Below are 18,165 nucleotides of genomic sequence, written 5' to 3' on the forward strand. Positions count from 1 at the left end.
ATAATAAACTTGTACAAATTACTAATTACACTTCAATTAGAATATTAGGGTAGATTTTCACTTCACTGCACCCTGGGACAAAGTGGCATTCCCCAGACACAGTGAATAGGAAAAGGGGCAGTGACTTAACGAAGGCCATGATTTCCCATCACCCTGGATTTCCTGGAGCTTTCTTGTGACATCAGCAACACAGGCTCAGTATAATGAGGCTGGAGGTGTTGGCCAGGTGTGCTGACTCATTTTCCTCCATAAAGAACTGTTGCAACTGAGCACCAGCCTAAATTTGTTGATCACAAAGGTCTACCATGCACCCGCAGGGAAAAGGTCGAAGAATGAGCAGACAAGTTAGAAATTTATTTATTGACATATATTCTCCCTCTTCCCCTCCTTGAGGTGGGGGTCACATTGCCAAACACCCAAAATTTTCAAGTGATACTCGTGACAGTGATGGCTACTTTGTAGCCTGGAGGGATTTTGCTGTGGATTTAGGCCTGATCAATTTATTCATACTTATAAACAGCAAAATCATTGGATTTTTTATTTCCCACTTCCTGTCTTCTCCCCAATATTTCATAAACATAAACGCTCCATTTCTTCATTGCCCAAGAAAAGCAGGGGGCATTCCTCCCACTTTTCGTGCATGCCAGGAGCACGATGGGTAAAAATACTCGAACTTTGAGAGTTTGAGCAGATTATTTTAACCAACAATATTTGAAAGCACTATCTGTAAAGTCACTGGCACAGGAAACCCTGATGGCACGAACAATAATGAACAGGTTACTTTCACTTAGTTTTGCAAGATTAATTGCTTTCCTTAAAGCCAATACCCTGTGGTGCCATTACAAATGACTGCTAAAAATCTAACCCCTTTCGATCAAGCTTTTCAAGAGCCATTTATCCTAAGAACACACAAAATAGAAGTTAGAGTAGGCCATTTGGCCCTTCAAACTGCTACACCATTCAACAAGATTATGGCTGATCTTCTTCACCAACTCCACCTTCCTGCACTAACCCCATATATCCCTTAATTCCCTTAGTACTTACTTACTTATTTCCCTTAGGAGAGCTCTGGTAGTCTCTTATTCTGCAGTAGGCAATGTCCTCTACTTCAGGTAATCTCATTTGCTGAAAATAGTACTTCCCACATTGATATAAGGTCCATTATGTAGGATGGACCATTCCCTCTTGCTAAGCATAACTCCAGCATCATCCTACATCCCTTTTAGGTGCCAGGCTGATAAATTCAGTGGGTTTGATTTTCACTGGTGTTGTTTCTTTGATGAGGCTAATATGTCTAAAGCTATGTTTTCAAACAGCAGTTTTCTTTGTACACAATTTCATTATTCTACGGAACTTCAGCATTATGTCCATCTCAGTTCAGTACCTGTCAATCCAGAAACATCCTCAACTTGAGCAGTTCTACTGAATACACTTGCTGGCAAAACTGGTATTTGAACATGTAGAAGAATAATACTAAACAGTACCAAGCACCAGCAGGTAATCTGAAACCAACATTACTTTATGAACAGCTTACTCCCACAATACAACAAATGAACCAAAGTTTGGTTACAATTGAAAAACACAGTTTCAGCTGTACCTTCAATATCTGACACAATCAACATTTGAGGCTGCGATAACCCTTCCTGCAGGTTGAAGAAGTGAACTGTGCTGTCAAATGTAATAAATCCTATCCTGGTCCTTGAATCTCCCGGTAACCTTAAAAAGATATATTTATATACATGTATTAGCACATTCAACATTGGTCATAACCTTTAAAAAAACAAATTTCTCTTATACCAATAAGTCACAAGTTACTATGAAGAAGATATTGCAACACAGTATCAGGTGTCTTCTTGGGCTTGTACTCAAATCCATCATCGGATATTTAAAGATTTATAAGAACTAAATTATTGTATGGGAAATTAAATTTCATTCAAAGAAAAGTTTTAAAATGCATCTTAAGGCAAACAGGCAGGAACACATGCTATGAAGTTTGTTAACTGTATGTACTGGGGTATAAAATTATAAGGAGTTTAGAGAGAGTGGATAGGAAAGACCTATTTCCCTTAGCAGAGAGGCCAATAACCAAGGATCGTAGATTTAAAGTGATTGGTAGAAGGATTAGAGGGGAGGTAAGGAGAAACTTTTCAACCCAGAGGGTGGTAAAAGCAGAAACAACGCTCATCACATTTACTTGGATATGCATTTAAAGTGCTGTAACCTGCAGGCCGACGGACCAAGAGCTGGAAAGTGGGATTAGGTAACTCTTTATCAGCCAGCACAGGCATGATGGGCCAAATGGCCTCCTTCTGTGTCGCAAATTTTCTACATTTTATAACTGTAAACTAAAGCGATTTGAATTGCAACTGTACAAGGCATTTTCACTTATATCCTTTTGGGCTTCATAATCTGGGAACAAATTGTGAAACGATTTGCTGTTTATATGTTCCACTTATCTCATTTGCACAATGCATTTAAAAAGGCACTCTTACTTGTCAAAGTTTTCTAACAATGACTGACAACAAATGTCCAGGTATCCTGATTCCACTGCATTATGGGAAACATCAAAAACGAAGAGGTAGACAGCAGGTTGAGGAGGTCGCAACTGTAAAGAAAACATTTTGGACATTGAAAGGTGTATACCTTAGACTACATGAAATATTAAAACATTCAATTTTGATTTTAAATCTTTTCAACTTGATTGCAATGCACTATTATGTACGAAGTGCACACTTTTAACAATAAAGTTCCGCCGTTCGCCCGGGCCATGAAATCTCGCGAAGGTAAAATCGTGAATGGCAAACATACGCATGTGCAGAGATGGCACGTGCGCAGTGCACAATTTCTATGTGGGAAAGGTGAGAAGTTTAACATTCTAAAACTCGGATGAGCAAAGTTTTGGGTCTGCGAACTGCGATTGGGTGCACAAACACATTTACGGGGGTAAACAAATTTGCGATAGAGGGAGGTCGCAAACAGCAGGAGTTGACCGTACATAGACAGGAATATCTGTTAATTTAGTTCCTCAAAATGCAGCATTTTACCATATAATCTGAAGAAGCAATGAACTCCACAGTTGCAGTTTGAACCTCTGGTCGTTTGTGTGGTTCACCGTAGGAGCGTGTCAAAGGATTATACATAAATTCTTCAGGTACTGAAATTTAAAACAAAGTGAAATATTTTCGTTAATTTGCAAAAGTACAATATACTTAGTTATTCTAATATATGTAAGTAGCTTCCCAAATGCTAATAACTTCTTTGGCAAACAGGACATTACTCTGCATACATGCTGGGAGACTTGAAATCTAATAATGACACCAAGCCAAAATACAAAGGGTAGCAGATGCCATTCCAAGGTCTAGAGCACTTGAACTGCCCTGCTGCAGGGAAATGGCCTGAATGAATTATTCAACCCTTAGAAGGGATAGGCCTTAGAAACAAAACAAAAAGGATGAGGAAAGGCCGTTTTCTTCATTAAAGTTCATCGTTTTAATACCCTAACTCTCCCATTATAGTATAGAATCATCGATTGGCTACAGCACAGGAGGCCGCCATTCGGTCCAGTGTGTCCATCTGTGCAAGAGCAATTCACCTGGTCCCACTCCCTGCCTTTTCCCCATAGCCCTGCAAATTTTTCCTCTTGAGATAATGATCCACTTCTCTTTTGAAAGCCGTGATTAAATCTGCCCCAACCATACTCTCAGGTAGTGTGTGTTAACATTAAATCCAGAACAATTACTGAGACTCGCTTCAGTCAAGTAGAACGCAGCAGTCATGAAGAGTGCGGCTCCCAACAAACTAAGCTAGAAAAAGCACGACAGTCAAGAAGAAAGTGAACCTCAATTCAGAGTAATGCAGGAGCTTCATCTAGCCTCTCTCTGCGTATCTTTAATATTTTGATTTTATTGCCCCATCTGGCAGATTGTTCTAAACACTTATTATTTTGTAAAACTGTTACACCTAATCAATGTTCCCGCTAAGGTGCGCGGCCATGCAGCAGTCTGGAGGGTACCACACAGGTCTTGGCAAATAAAGACTGTGACAAATAACATGCAGGCATGGGAACTAAAAAATTTAAAGGGACCGCAGACTGTAAAAAAAACCTGGCTACGCACAACAGCTAAATTTTAAAGAGGATATTGCTCCTAATATCAGTTTTATTATATTTCATTAACAGATATCCCCCAATCCGGTTTTCCTGGTTTACTTTGAAGTAATGCTTACTGCTTAGCATATCCATACCATTTAATATCCTATGACTCGGGTCCTATTCTCATTCAGGTGGAGCCAGTCTCAGCAGTACAGCTCCTGCCTGTCCCAGTACTGGTGCCAGTGGCCAAGAAATGAGATCCCTCTTTTCCACACTCTTTCAGTTATGCATTCACTTTCCTTATCTGCTTCTCCCTATGTAAATTAGCATGTGGTTGTTTAGTCATCCAGAGGTCCCATTAGGACCTGCTTTTTAGTTTAGCTCTTAGCTTCTCAAACACCTTTAGCAGGACCTCTAGTTTAGATAAGGGGTTGCCCATTTAAGACAGAGGTGAGGAGAAATTTCTTCTCTCAGAGGGCTGAGTGTCTTTGGAAATCTCTTTCTCAAAAGGCAGTGGAAGCAGAGTCTTTGAATATTTTTAAGGCAAAGGTATATAGATTCTTGATAAGTAACGGGGTGAAAGATTATTGGGGGGTATGTAGGAATGTAGAGTTGAGGTAACAATCAGAACAGCCACGATCTTATTGAGTGGCAGAGCAAACTTGAAGGGCCGAGTGGCTGACTCCTCCTAATTTGTATGTTCATATGAATTCCCTAGCAACATTTTGTCAAAAAATTGAACTGTTGCTTTTTATAGAAAAACTTGTATACTATGACTGGAGAGAAAGGATCACAGAGCAAACTGAAACTGGGGAGACAAATGGAATCCTTTTTGTCACTGTGAGCATGATAGGCTTACCCTTTTTGTGGGCTTTTGTCGGCTTTGGAATGAATCCAAGTATTTTAATAATCCTAAGATCCTTAATTGTAAAATTGAACTTTATTTTCACATGAACAACAACTTAGATCTTTCATATGTTAAGATAACCCCGAATGACGCCAAACCAAACGAAGGAACATTTGCTAACTTACCATCATTGACTCGATAGCACAGATTACATTTCCACCTCCTTTGATCAAGGAAGGATACAAATGGGTTAATGTACGTTCTGCAGGTTCGGCATCTGACAATGGTGCTGGACGTAATCACAGGCAAATGCTAAATTATCAATGAAACCAATCATTAGTATTAAGCAGAAATTCTAGCTGTTCTCATAAAAAAAAAAGAAAATTTTGGTAACTGAAATAGAAACAGTAAAAGGCAATTCCACACACTAGGCAAGGCAAATAACATATTGTTAACAGTACTTCCAGAGGGATTCTATGAGAAGAAATTCATGCACAGGCAGGTTTGGTTGCTCACTTGTCTGTGGAACCCATCAGGCACAATATTCCTCAGTGGATGCCAGTGGGTTTACCAACAATTTTAATGCTGATTAATCAACTTATGGAGAAGCCCTAATTAATCCCTTTGGCAGAGCAGAAGTAAATCAATACAAAATTATGTTTATATCAAATGTACTTCAAACATATAGTGACTGTTTTCCTTACTTATCACCCGAATATTTAGAAGCAGTGGCTAAAACTCTTCAGAGAACTTGCAAATCTGAGTGGTGGGGGTGCAGCATGTTCCAGATTATTTAGAAAATATTTATTCTGAAAGGCATTTAAAAAAAACTTGTAAAATGTCTGCTTGAACTTTTGCTTTGGGATTTCCTTCTACATTATATTCTGGCTCTCCAAGTAAGGAAAATTTAGCTTAGTGTTACAAGGGGCAGAACTGAGTTCTATCTCAATACAAAGAAAAACAACACAAGCAGTTAAAGAGTCACACTTACAATAAGAGGGATTGTAAAACTCCACTTCCTTTAGTGCTGAGTGGAAGATTAAAAAGGACAGAGAAAATCCAAGGACATTTTTTTTCAAATGTTGACAGTCAAATTTAAATTTTAGTCATGGGGAGAACAAATAACCATTTAAATACAGCAAAAAAATAAAACTAGTGATGGAAATACAATACACAAAGTGTGCAATTATATAATGAGATGGGAGCATTAAGTTTCTGCCTTGCATGATGAGCTGCTGTCTCCATTAGGGCAGTGCTTCCACCAATTATAATGGCTGTAGAAATTCAAAAGTATTATTCATCTGTAATAGAAAATAGAAAGGGAGTTTCTTGCCATCTTTACCTCTAGTGGCAGGGACACTAAGAAAAGAGGTCATCCTAACCAGTGGGTATTTTTGACTAACCTGGCAGCAGCAGCTCTCTGCCCCCCATTATTATATAATGAAGGTGATAGACCGAACAATATTGTACGCTTATGCAAAATTGCTTTTCATGCAAGTGAAGGCTGATACTGATATTCTCCTTACAGTTGCTTTTCCAAAATCATTTCATAAAACTTTCATTCTTCTACTTGCTAATATTCTTACATGCTAACAAAGTATGGCCTATTATCAGTACTGACCACAATAAGAGGCAATACTGGTTGAACAGGTCATTACTAGCAGCAGTTCTGTATTGAACATTTTGAGTACCAATAACGTCATTTAGTTGCACTACGAAGTATAATATGGGGTGAAAGAGCACCATTATACACACCAAATAAAAAAAGTTGATTACCGTCAAGTCTCTGAAGGGATGGAGTAATAATCCAAGAGGAAGTTTTGCTTTGTTCAGCAAAGCCTGGGTCTGAGGGATATTCATCAGAGTGCACCGGAATAAGCTGAGATAAAAAAAATAACAGCATCAAAATAATCAAATCAGGCACTACCCTAATATAGGATAAATCCTAGGGTAAAATATTCTATTGTTTTTCTACTCAATATGCTGCTTCTAGTGATAATTTTTGTTTTAAGTATGCATATGCTAGGCGAAAAAGGTTTACTCTGTGTGCCTGAAATTGAGGGGGTAGAAGTGGGTATGGGTAAGTTCCACCTGACAAATTTTACATCAGCCATTTCTCATTGCTTATACATAAAGGTTCAGCATCAGCAAAAGCTTAAAACTTCACTATCATATACTTTCTTTATGTTCCTCAGGATGAGGAATTTACTGCAGGAGAATGGAACACTTTTCAGTGAGCTTCTAGTGTCAGCTTTAGTAGAATTAGATACAAGAAAAATCCTTCTGTTGCAATCCCAACAGCACACTTCTGAATGTACCAGTGCAACATTTTTCATTCACCATAGCAACCTTCCTGTGCTCTTGAATACGGTTGCAATAAATGCAATTTCATGTTGTGGTGCTCTACATAGCTGTGTCGAGGCTTCCCAGGCTTCTTTCTTGAAGGATCTTTAAAAAGTCAGCAAATATAAGAAAAAACCTTATCCCATTTGATATGATTGATATATCAGGTCCCAGAACTGATGGCCAAATTCCTACCAAGAAACGAGCAGTGCAGCACACGAGGCCCACAATTGGTTGGGGATTGATGTAATGACTCCAATCCAAAAAAAACTGAACACTAATTTGAAATTTAGGAGATCTGGTTACCAATTATGGGACATTATTGATATAGCCCATAATCTAAAATGCTGTGGATGCATGTGCACATGCATGGCAGAAATGTGATCTTTCACATGAGTGCAACAACATTCTGTTTGAACATGAGGGTTGAATGAATAAAGATTTTTTTCCTTGCAAAGGAAATAGTACATTTTTAAATTTATAGTTTTGAATGAGAGCTTTTATAACTAGGTAATCTTTAGTCTTGCCCAAAGACCTTTGTAGAGCTCTGAAATCTTGTATCCCTAAAGCAATCCATTCATTTGTGGGAATCATTTGATCCTTAAGTCCCAGTAAACATTTTAGATTGCACTTTATTTAACAAGCATATTCAAAAAGTGAAGCATAGCAAAAATATTGATTACCTAGTTATAAAAACTCTCATTGATTGCCAATGGTTATGTCAGCTCTGCACCTTCAATTCAGTCAGAAAGTGGAATGAACAATACTAAGCATCACAAGCTTAAACCAATTTTACCTTTGGAATACCACAATTTACAACCTGCTCCTTTACTCTCAAAACCTTCCTTATTGTTCAAAGCTTTGCAAAGCATGGTTAGAATCAGAGGTTGCACTTAACTTGCATACAGCTGTAAACATGCACAGCTGGAATTACAAAACTTTGAATAAAAATATAATCACACATCATAAATTGTTTATTGTCACAACTGAATTGAAGGTTTTACGGTTTGCAAACCTGGGAATGAAACTTAATCAATAGCACAATTACAATTTTCCAGCTACTGTTGGTTATAACCAATACACTAGATTTTCAGTTCCGACAGAAGGTTATCAACCTGAAATATTAACTCTGTTTCTCGTTCCACAGATGCTGACAGACCTGAGCATTTTCAGCATTTTGTTTTTATTTTGGGTTTCCAGTATCTGCAGTATTTTGCTTATGCATTGGACTTTATAAGGCTAAAAAAAAAATCAATTTTAACACAGGGAAGAACATAAAATACACAATCTTAATGAAATTCAGCAACGGTAACCCCAGAGAATATTGAAACAAAAACAAAAAATGCTGGAAAAACTCAGCTGGCTGAATTTTGCCTTTGACGAGGGGGCGGGCAGCCGATCGCCGCTGCCGAAATGGGCCCCGCCGCCATTTTAAGTGGGCGAGCCAATTAAGGCCCACCCAGCGTGATGCCTGACGGGAAGCGCATAGCGCTTCCCGTGCGGGCGGGCGGGGATTCCACAAATGCAAGAGTGCGCGTAAGAGTGCACATCTCCCTGAGGCTAAGTGGTGCCTCAGGGAGATCGCTGAAAGGTTGTCAAACTTTAAAAATAGAAAAATAAAAAAATCATTAACATGTCCCCCTCATGTGACAATGTCACATGAGGGGGACATGTTAATGATTTTTTTATTTTTCTATTTTTAAAGTTTGACAACCTTTCAGCGATCTCCCTGAGGCACCACTTAGCCAATGTCACATGAGATGGGACATGTTAATAAATTGCACAAAAACTTTAATAAACTTTTTAAAAACCGACATGAAACCTCATCCCGCCGGTGGATGAGGTTTCATGTTTTCTCAGAAGCCCGCTGGGGCTCCTGGCCTGCCCAACAACCTTAAGGTTGGACGGGCAGGGTCCTTAATTGTTTCAACTACCCTGTCAGTGGCCTCAATTGGCCATTGACAGGTTGGCGGGTGGACAGCTGATTTCGCTGTCCCCCCGCCTTCCTGAATATTTAAATGGGGCGGGATGACGTCGGGCGCTCCGCCCCCAACTCGCTGACAGAAAAATTCAGCTCAGCAGGTCTGACAGCATCTATGGAGAGAAAGACAGAGTTAACATTTCGAGCCCTTATGACTCTTCTTCAGAGCTAAAGGGAAGTAAAAATGTGGTGAAATATATACTGTTTAAGGGTGGGGGGTGGGGGTGGGACAGGTGAAGCTGGACAGAGGGCCAGTGATAGGTGGAGGCAAAGGAGAGATTGCAAAAGATGTCATAAACAAAAGGTTGAAGGGGTGTTGATGGTGGTGATATTAGCTAAAGGAGGTGCTAATGGTGACATTAAAAGTAGAAAGCAAGATGAGCAAGTGACAGATGGCCCGAGTGGGGGTGGGGTGGGGTGGGGTGTGGGGGTGGAGGAGACAGTGGTGGGAAAAAAGATTGGAATAGGCTAAAAGGTGGGGATAAAACAATGAATAAAAATGGAAACAAATTTTTAAAAATAGGTGGGAAAAATTATATATGTGTATATATAAAAATTAAAAAATAAACATTTGAAATAAGAAAATCAAAAAGGGGGTGAGGATGGAGGAGAGAGTTCATGGCCTGAAGTTGTTGAACTCAATATTCAGTCCGGAAGGCTGTAAAGTGCCTAATCGGAAGATGAGATGCTGTTCCTCCAGTTTGCATTGAGCTTCACTGGAACAATGCAACAGGCCAAGGACGGACATGTGGGCATGAGAGCAGGGTGCTGTGTTGAAATGGCAAGCGACAGGGAGGTCTGGGTCATGCTTGTGGACAGCTTCCTGCCCGTCGCTTGTGGACAGCTTCCGGCCCGACGCTTGTGGACAGCTTCCGGCCCGACGCTTGTGGACAGCTTCCGGCCCGACGCTTGTGGACAGCTTCCGGCCCGACGCTTGTGGACAGCTTCCGGCCCGACGCTTGTGGACAGCTTCCGGCCCGACGCTTGTGGACAGCTTCCGGCCCGACGCCTGTGGACAGCTTCCGGCCCGACGCCTGTGGACAGCTTCCGGCCCGACGCCTGTGGACAGCTTCCGGCCCGACGCCTGTGGACAGCTTCCTGCCCGACGCCTGTGGACAGCTTCCTGCCCGTCGCTTGTGGACAGCTTCCTGCCCGTCGCTTGTGGACAGCTTCCTGCCCGTCGCTTGTGGACAGCTTCCTGCCCGTCGCTTGTGGACAGCTTCCTGCTCATTGTTTGCCATTTCAACACACTATCCTGCTCTCATGTCGACGTGACCGTCATTGGCCTGTTGCAATGTTCCAGTGAAGCTCAACGCAAACTGGAGGAACAGCACCTCATCTTCAGATTAGGCACTTTACAGCCTTCCGGACTTAATATTGAGTTCAACAACTTCAGACCATGAACTCTCTCCTCCATCCTCTCCCCTTTTTGATCCCTTTTCAAATATTTATTTTAAAATTTTTATATATACACATATAATCTTCCCTGCCTATTTTAATATTTTTAAAACATTTACTTCAATTTTTATTCATTGTTTTATCCCCACCTTTTAGCCTATTTCGATCTTTTTTCCCACACCGTCCCCTCCCTCCCACCCCACCTCCACTCGGGCCATCTGTCACTTACTCATTCTGCTTTCTACTCTAATGTCGCCATTAGCACCTCCTTTAGCCAGTATCACCACCATCAACACCTCTTTGACCTTTTGTTTATGACACCTTTTGCAATCTCTCCTTTACCTCAACCCATCACTGGCCCTCTACCCAGCTTCACCTGTCCAACCCCCTTTAAACGGTATATATTTCACCATACTTTTACTTCTCTTTAGTTCTGAAGAAGAGTCATACAGACTCAAAACGTTAGCTCTGTCTTTCTCTCCACAGATGCTGTCAGGCCTGCTGAGTTTTTCCAGCACTTTTTGTTTTTGTTTCAGATTTCCAGCATCTGCAGTATTTTGCCTTTATCCCAGAGAATATCGTGCAGATCAAAGCTGAGGAACAACAAAAATGCTTCACTTGCAAGAATAAATATGATTCTTGGTTGACTTACTCTGGGTTGCAGTTAAGCTTTTTCAGTTCTGGACTTAAATTGGATTGAGGGCTCAGGATTGGAACAGGTGGAAGAATATTCCGTTCTTGAAGCAGACTGACTTGCCTCAGGGCTTCAGCCTGCCGATTATTCCGAAAGGTTAGCCCCTCCATGGACGATGACAGCTGATTAACACTGGAAAAAGGCTGCAATTAAATAAAAAGCAGTTTCATCTGATTTTACATTTTAACTTCAGCATCCATTTTTCCATTATAAACTGAAATTGAACACAAGCTCTTTAATATTAATTCATTTCATCATTATTGAAATGTTGAACCTCCTTATTAAAAATCTGTTGGAATATCTAAATATCCAAAGACATTAAGATTGCCAGTTTGAAGGGGATACTTCAGTTACAATTCACAACTGTATAGCATATGAACTAGGATCAATCTTATTGTATATCTGCAACCAATTTTGATTTTTCATGAAATTTTCAAAATATATTCAGGCAACTAAAAATTGGCATAGAATATTTTCCTTATGCAAATAGTTTCAAATAATCATGTTAGATTTTATTTTGATACAATGATTAGCCATGCCAAATTTGTTCTTTTGATGAAGGTCAGCAAGGCAGAATCAAGCAGATTACTTAAAATTTGGACTTGATTTTCAAAAGCTTTCCTAGAAGCAAATTAATTTATACCACTCAAGTCCAGTGTAATGCGAAGATGCATTTCCAGTCTAGATGTGACAGAAACATGTGCACGGTATCAAACTTCTCTTTTTTCCAGGAGGAGAGAACTTGTTACAATGCAAATCTGACGCATCTCCACAAACAGGTTTACTTACAAACCAAAGTTTCCAACAAAGAAACAGACCAACTAAGGTGTCCCAGCTTTGTGGATCCTAAAGCTGAATGAAGTAACACAGATATTTTAATATTTTTGTACTACCACGTTCCCACTTCCTCATCTGCAGTGAAAATACCCATAATGTAAAATATTTTACACTTGCATAACTTTGGACAATTCCAGCAATTGTCCCACCCCCCGCACCCACTAACTACCAGAAATTGAGAAATTCATCCAAGTCAATAACAAATCTCCTTTTCTGAAACATCAAAGTGGGTAGGGTTCTCACCCTCAAAAATCTCAGAATTTCAACAAAGAAACAGATTATTCAGCCCAAAAGTGCTGTGTCAATGTTTATGTTTCTTCCTACTTTACTTCCCCCTATCAATGGATCCTTCTATTTCTTTCACCCCCATGTACTTATCTGGATTACGTGCAGCAATAATACGCATTCCTGGATCCATTAACTTACAAAATGCTGGAAAGTAAGGAACAGGCAGATGCAAAAAATGCGGGTAAATGACTGGTTACAACTTTTGAATATAACAGCAATTGCACAAAAATGAAGAGATGTCCTCACAAAAATACTGCCCTTATTGACAGTAAAAGCCAAAGATTCCCCATCTTTTCTTCCACCTCCCCAGCATACGCTTTTAGGGGGAGAGTGGTGGCAGGTGTGAGATTAAGAAGAGGTTGTATTGAGATAACTTACAACTTCATCAGAAGACTAAGATAAATACAAGTCCTACCTGAGTAAACTGCTGAGGTCCTGGTGAATATCCGGGGCCAGTGGGTGGACCCACAGATTGTGAAGGAGAAGCTATGTTCTGGTAGGCTGGTTGGAGAGTTGGATATGCGTAACCAAATGGTTTAGTGCTCTTCAATGGACGTGGATCAGAAGGAGCGGGGACTGTGGTAGCTGAAGATGTTGAGTCTGCAAAAATCGAAGCATGAAAATATAACTACAATAATATACAAAGAAAGATACAGCTTGTATTTACATAGTGTCTGTCATGATTTCAGGGCAACCTAAAGCACTTCATTGCAATGAAGTATAGCTACAGGTGTAATGCAGCAAAACATGTCAGCCAATTTGTGCACAGCATAGTGCAACAAACAACAATGAAATAATGACAAGATAATCTAGTTTTAGTGTTTTTTGTTGACAGATAATCAGGGCACTAAATATGACCAGGTAACAATGAAAGGTTTCTTGTATTTAGAATTTTATTCGAAAAGTTATCACTCCTAAAATTTGCAGTAATTTTTTTTATATTCACTTTTGGAATATGGGTGTTGATGGTAAGGCCAACATTTACCCCCATCCCCAACTGCCCTTGAGAAGGTAGTCTTTGAAACTCTGTAGTCCATGTCCATAGTGCTGGTAGGGAGGGAGTTTGAGGATTTTGACCCAACGACATTGAAGGAACAGCGATATAGTTTTAAGTCAGGATGGTGTGTGGCTTGGAGGGGAACTTGCAGGTGGTGGCGTTCCCATGCTTGGGCTACCCTTGTTCTTCTTAGTAGAGGTTGTGGGTTGGAAAGGTGGTGTCAAAGGAGGCTTTGCGAGTTGCTGCAGTGAATCTTGTAGATGTTACATACTGCTGGTACTATGCGTTGGTAATGCGGGGAGTAAATGTTTAAGATGGTGGATGGTGTGCTGATCAAGCGGACTGTCTTGTCCTGGATAGTATCGAGCTTCTTGAGTGTTGGTGGAGCTGCACTCATCCAGGCAAGTGGAGAGAATTCCATTACATTCTTGACTTTAGGGAGTGAGGAGGTGAATTATTTGCTGCAGGATTCCTAGCCTCTTACCGTTCTTGTAGCCACAGCATTTATATGCCTGGCCCACTTAAGTTTCTGGTCAATGATAAACTCCAGGATGTTGATGGTGGGGGATTCAGAGACGATCATGTCATTAAATGTCATGGGGAAATGGTTAGATTCTCTCTTGTGGGAGATGGTCACTGACTGGCACTTGTATGGCACAAGCATTACTTGCCACTCATTCGCCCAAGCTTGACCGTCGTCCAGATCCTGCTGCATATAGACACAGACGGCTTCATTATCTGAGGAGTTGCTATTGATACTGAACTCTGTGCAATCATCAGCGAACATTTGAAATCTGACCTCATGAAAGCAGTAAGATCATTGATAAAGCACCTAAAGAAGTTTGGCCTAGGGCACCACTATAAGGAACTCCTGCAGCGATGTCCTGGGATTGAGATGACTGGCCTCCAACAACCACAAGCATCTTCCTTTTGCTAGGTATGACTAACCAGTGGAGTTTTTATCCCTGATTTCCATTGACTTCAATTTGGCAAGGGCTCCTTGTTGCCATGTTCATTCAAATGCTGTCTTGATGTCAAGGGCAATCAATCTCCCTTCACCTCTGGAATTCAATGCTTTTGTCCATGTTTGGGCCAAGGCTGTAATGTAATCAGGAGCTGAGTGGCCCTGGCAGAACACAAACTGAGCATTGGTGAGCAAGTTGTTGCTTCTTCTCATTTTTTCACAGGATGTGGGCGTTGCTGGCTAGGCCAGCATTTTCATTGCCCATCCCTAATTGCCCTTAAGATGGTGGTGAGCCACCTTCTTGAACCACTGCAGTCCATGTGGTATAGGTAAACCCATAGTGCTGTTAGGAAGGGAGTTCCAGGATTTTGACCCAGCGACAGTGAAGGAACGGCGATATATTTCCAAGTCAGGATGGTGTGTGGCTTCGAGGGGAACTTCCAGGTTGTGGTGTTCCCATACATCACCTGCCCTTGTCCTTCTAGGTAGTTGAGGTCAGGGGTTTGGAAGGTGCTATTCAAGGAGCTGTGGTGAGCTGCTGCAATGAATCTCATAGATGGTACACACTGCTGCCACTGTACATTGGTGGTGAAGGGAGTGAATGCTTAAAGGAGAGGATGGGGTGCCAATCACCCCCTCATGCTGGGGAAAGGCTCCTCAGCTGCCTCAGCCTTCTACTTCTTGATCAAGTACAATTCTTCACTTGCAAGCAGCTTGTTAAAAAATGCACCACAGCTAAATCCCAATCCTGGCCTCCTCCACATTCCACGCATGTGCTCTTGTCAAAAGAAGCCAACAGAATACCGAAAAGTGAGCAGGAGAGAGGCAGAGTTATTTTTTCACCTTCCCTAGGCCAAAAGCACTGAAACAAATTGCAGCATTCATTTGAGAGCAATTAATCACAAAGTGGAAAACAAATCTGAATATTCTGGGCTCTTTGCCCCAATACTATATTGGGTAATGTTATTATCTGCTAAGTCATTGGACCTTGCTATAACACTATGCATCCCTAACATTTAGCCTCGCTGAGGGAAACTGAGTGGTCACAATTCTGCTCTTACTTTTCTGAAGTTATGGCCAAATCCAGCCCAGGGTATTGAAGCAGCTCGATTTCTCTGTTAAAAGTATAGGATCTCCATAAAACCATGCTCCCAGTTGACAAAACTGTTCATAATTCATTTACTGATTGATGTAATTTAGCACTCTCACTCAGGGAGGCCACAAGAAAGGCTGACGGATGTAAAAATGCAACAGGAATGCTTTTTAAGGTTAGAATTAACATCGATGCAGCAGAGTAGAAGTTATTTCCTTCTGCAACCAGTTGTACTATTACTCAGCAAGGACTTAATGTGGAGCCTAGATACCTGAAATGAAAAGTATTCTATTTCCTTAGTATCAACACCCATGTTATGATAAACAGAGAAACAGGAAAAAATACTACACCTCGTCCATCATATTGACAAGTCTCCAATTGTTTCCACTTTCTCAATGGGTAACATTACTTTTAGTCTCAATGTCCCCCAACTATATCTTAAATGAACCAAGTCTGAATTGACAATATGAAATCATGCATTTACAGAAAAAATACAGTGGGAAAGGATGAATGCCCTCAATATAATGCACTGGAAGATGCAAAATAGCATGTCCTCCCTGGACTCTCGATCAATAGTAAAATTAAGAATACTTCTCAAATGGATAGGGTATTTGAAATTGAACAAATACTCCCCTTCCCACTCCCAAGTGAACAGATTTTTCCTCCTTTTAAAGCTGCAATGTGATAAAGTTACTGACAGGTTTATTAATGTTATGAAATTTTTTCCTCAAGTTCTTTTGAGTGTAAAATTGTGGTGCTCCTCAGCAGAAAAATAACCTTTCAAAACTCAGTTGATAACTTTTTACAACACTTTACATGTGCATTAACATATTGCTGCATTTAAATCAAACATGAACAAGGTGATCGCTATATTTTTAAATGCTGACTTATTCTCATCATTGTATGCATTTTAGTGATTTCTTTAGATTTTAATAAGTTTTATTTAGTCAAATTATAATATTTACCAGCTGCTCAGCAAAGATCAGCTTTATACCCAAAAAGCTCAAGTAGAATTTCTGTCTAAGTTACGTATTCTTTGGTCTACCGGAGTGAACAATCAGCCAGCCACAGTGATTTGAGAACATTTGAGATTTGCTGCTGCAAAAGCAAACTGTCATGGAAACTACAGAATAAGAGTCTGAAAATGGGCTTCATACCCACTGTGCAAAATTTCATTCATTTACAAATTAAGCATCCAATTCAACTCTCAGTATTAGACAAATGACAGAAGTGCCTTCATGAATGAGTTCTGGCAGCCTCAAAGCCTCAGTTATGAGCTTGAGCTCCAATGGTATAGAACTGCCACATACTTATTCTGAATTGGCAACCAGTTTCAGGAGCCCACAAGGCTGTGGTGAAAAATGGAAAATTTTCACACTCTGCCTTGGAGGTCAGTTCTGAGATTGGAGCTGTGTACTGCACTTAATCACACATGCACTTCATCTGAGGGTTCAAAATTGTTAAGTGTCCAGCAGCAATATCATTAGTTTTGAGTTAAAGTTTTTTTAAACTAAAGAGTTGAAAAGAATTTTTTTTTTAAGAAAACGTGACATAGAAAGAAGTGACAGTTAACCATGAACAATGAATACTCTAGAAGGAAGGTATAAAAAAAATTAGGTCTGGAAAACAGCATAGTTCTCTATATTTGATACATATGCTACCCTTTGCGAACCAAAATAAGCAGTTACCTTGGTAGCTTCCACCTTCCAAAGCATCGTAGTTGTTGGGGAGTGAAGTGTTAGTGGATGATGATGAGGAAGAGGAAGAGTCTGCACCTAGAAAAAATAATCAAAACATGTTACATATTCACAGAAAGTCACACATTCACAGAAAAAAAACCTATGCAGGGCTGGAATTAAAATGGACTTAAAAAATATAAATGGAACTTCACCCAGCACCTTTGCTTTCGTAAAGTAACATCTCACCATTTGCTCATCAGGACAAATAAAATTTCTTTTTCGGTTAATAAAATGTGTGCAGCATTAAAAACAACCTCACACCTAAGGTAATAGCTGACTCTCAGTGCTTTTTCCATGTCATCAGGTCTCCACAATACTTTGTACAGTCAAAAAGCACAAGATAACTAAAGCAGTCTCTGAACATTTTGCTTTTTTTTTATAACTACAGTATATAATTTAACTACTGAAAAAACAATTCTGCATACACCAGTGTAAATATTCATATTTACAAGAAACTGAAAATGTTACACAAAAACATAACTGTTCATTTTGCTGTAATGATTACTCGTCTCAGGAAATGTCATTTGAATGCAGTTCACAGAAATAAACATCCGTGAACTTGCAGGTCTGTATGGTTCAGAACCACACCATATAGGGGTGCTTGCCCACCTGCACTGCTGTGTTAATCAAAATGAATTATTTCTGTTGCATAAGGGTGTAGCATAGTCTTTGGTAATTTGCACACAGATCTTAGGTCAATAATATTGCCAGTGCAGAAAATAAATTTAAGACATCGCTATTATCAGTGCAATAGTAAGAGCAAGGACATTTTCAATAAGAAGTGATGGAAATCTGTAAACATATTTCATTATGTCATGCGTACTCTGGCCAAAGGCAGGCCCTTGGTTCACTGTCTGCTGATGTTTCATCCTGAGCCATTCTCTTGGCAGTTTT

The 18,165-nt window shown here is 40.1% G+C and overlaps 1 protein-coding gene across 4 annotated transcripts in view; it reads right to left on the reverse strand.

Moving 5' to 3' along the window:
* Window positions 1–18,165, reverse strand: part of LOC144680651 (protein transport protein Sec24B-like) — a 106,177-nt gene that overhangs the window by 44,958 nt on the left and 43,054 nt on the right. For all 4 annotated transcript variants that reach the window (XR_013576600.1, XM_078541895.1, XM_078541878.1 and 1 more), the window contains 8 exons: window positions 17,221–17,307; window positions 12,894–13,078; window positions 11,312–11,496; window positions 6,714–6,816; window positions 5,123–5,249; window positions 3,045–3,154; window positions 2,493–2,605; window positions 1,598–1,716 (listed from right to left, as the gene is read on the reverse strand). Coding sequence is in view for 3 of the 4 variants with exons in the window: in XM_078541895.1 (XP_078398021.1) it covers window positions 1,598–1,716; window positions 2,493–2,605; window positions 3,045–3,154; window positions 5,123–5,249; window positions 6,714–6,816; window positions 11,312–11,496; window positions 12,894–13,078; window positions 17,221–17,307 (1,029 nt within the window). In the remaining variant the exon portion in view is untranslated. The remainder of the gene's footprint in view (window positions 1–1,597; window positions 1,717–2,492; window positions 2,606–3,044; window positions 3,155–5,122; window positions 5,250–6,713; window positions 6,817–11,311; window positions 11,497–12,893; window positions 13,079–17,220; window positions 17,308–18,165) is intronic.

The sequence above is a fragment of the Cetorhinus maximus genome, chromosome 1 (genome assembly GCF_964194155.1).
Source record: "Cetorhinus maximus chromosome 1, sCetMax3.hap1.1, whole genome shotgun sequence".
Lineage (NCBI taxonomy): Eukaryota > Metazoa > Chordata > Chondrichthyes > Lamniformes > Cetorhinidae > Cetorhinus > Cetorhinus maximus.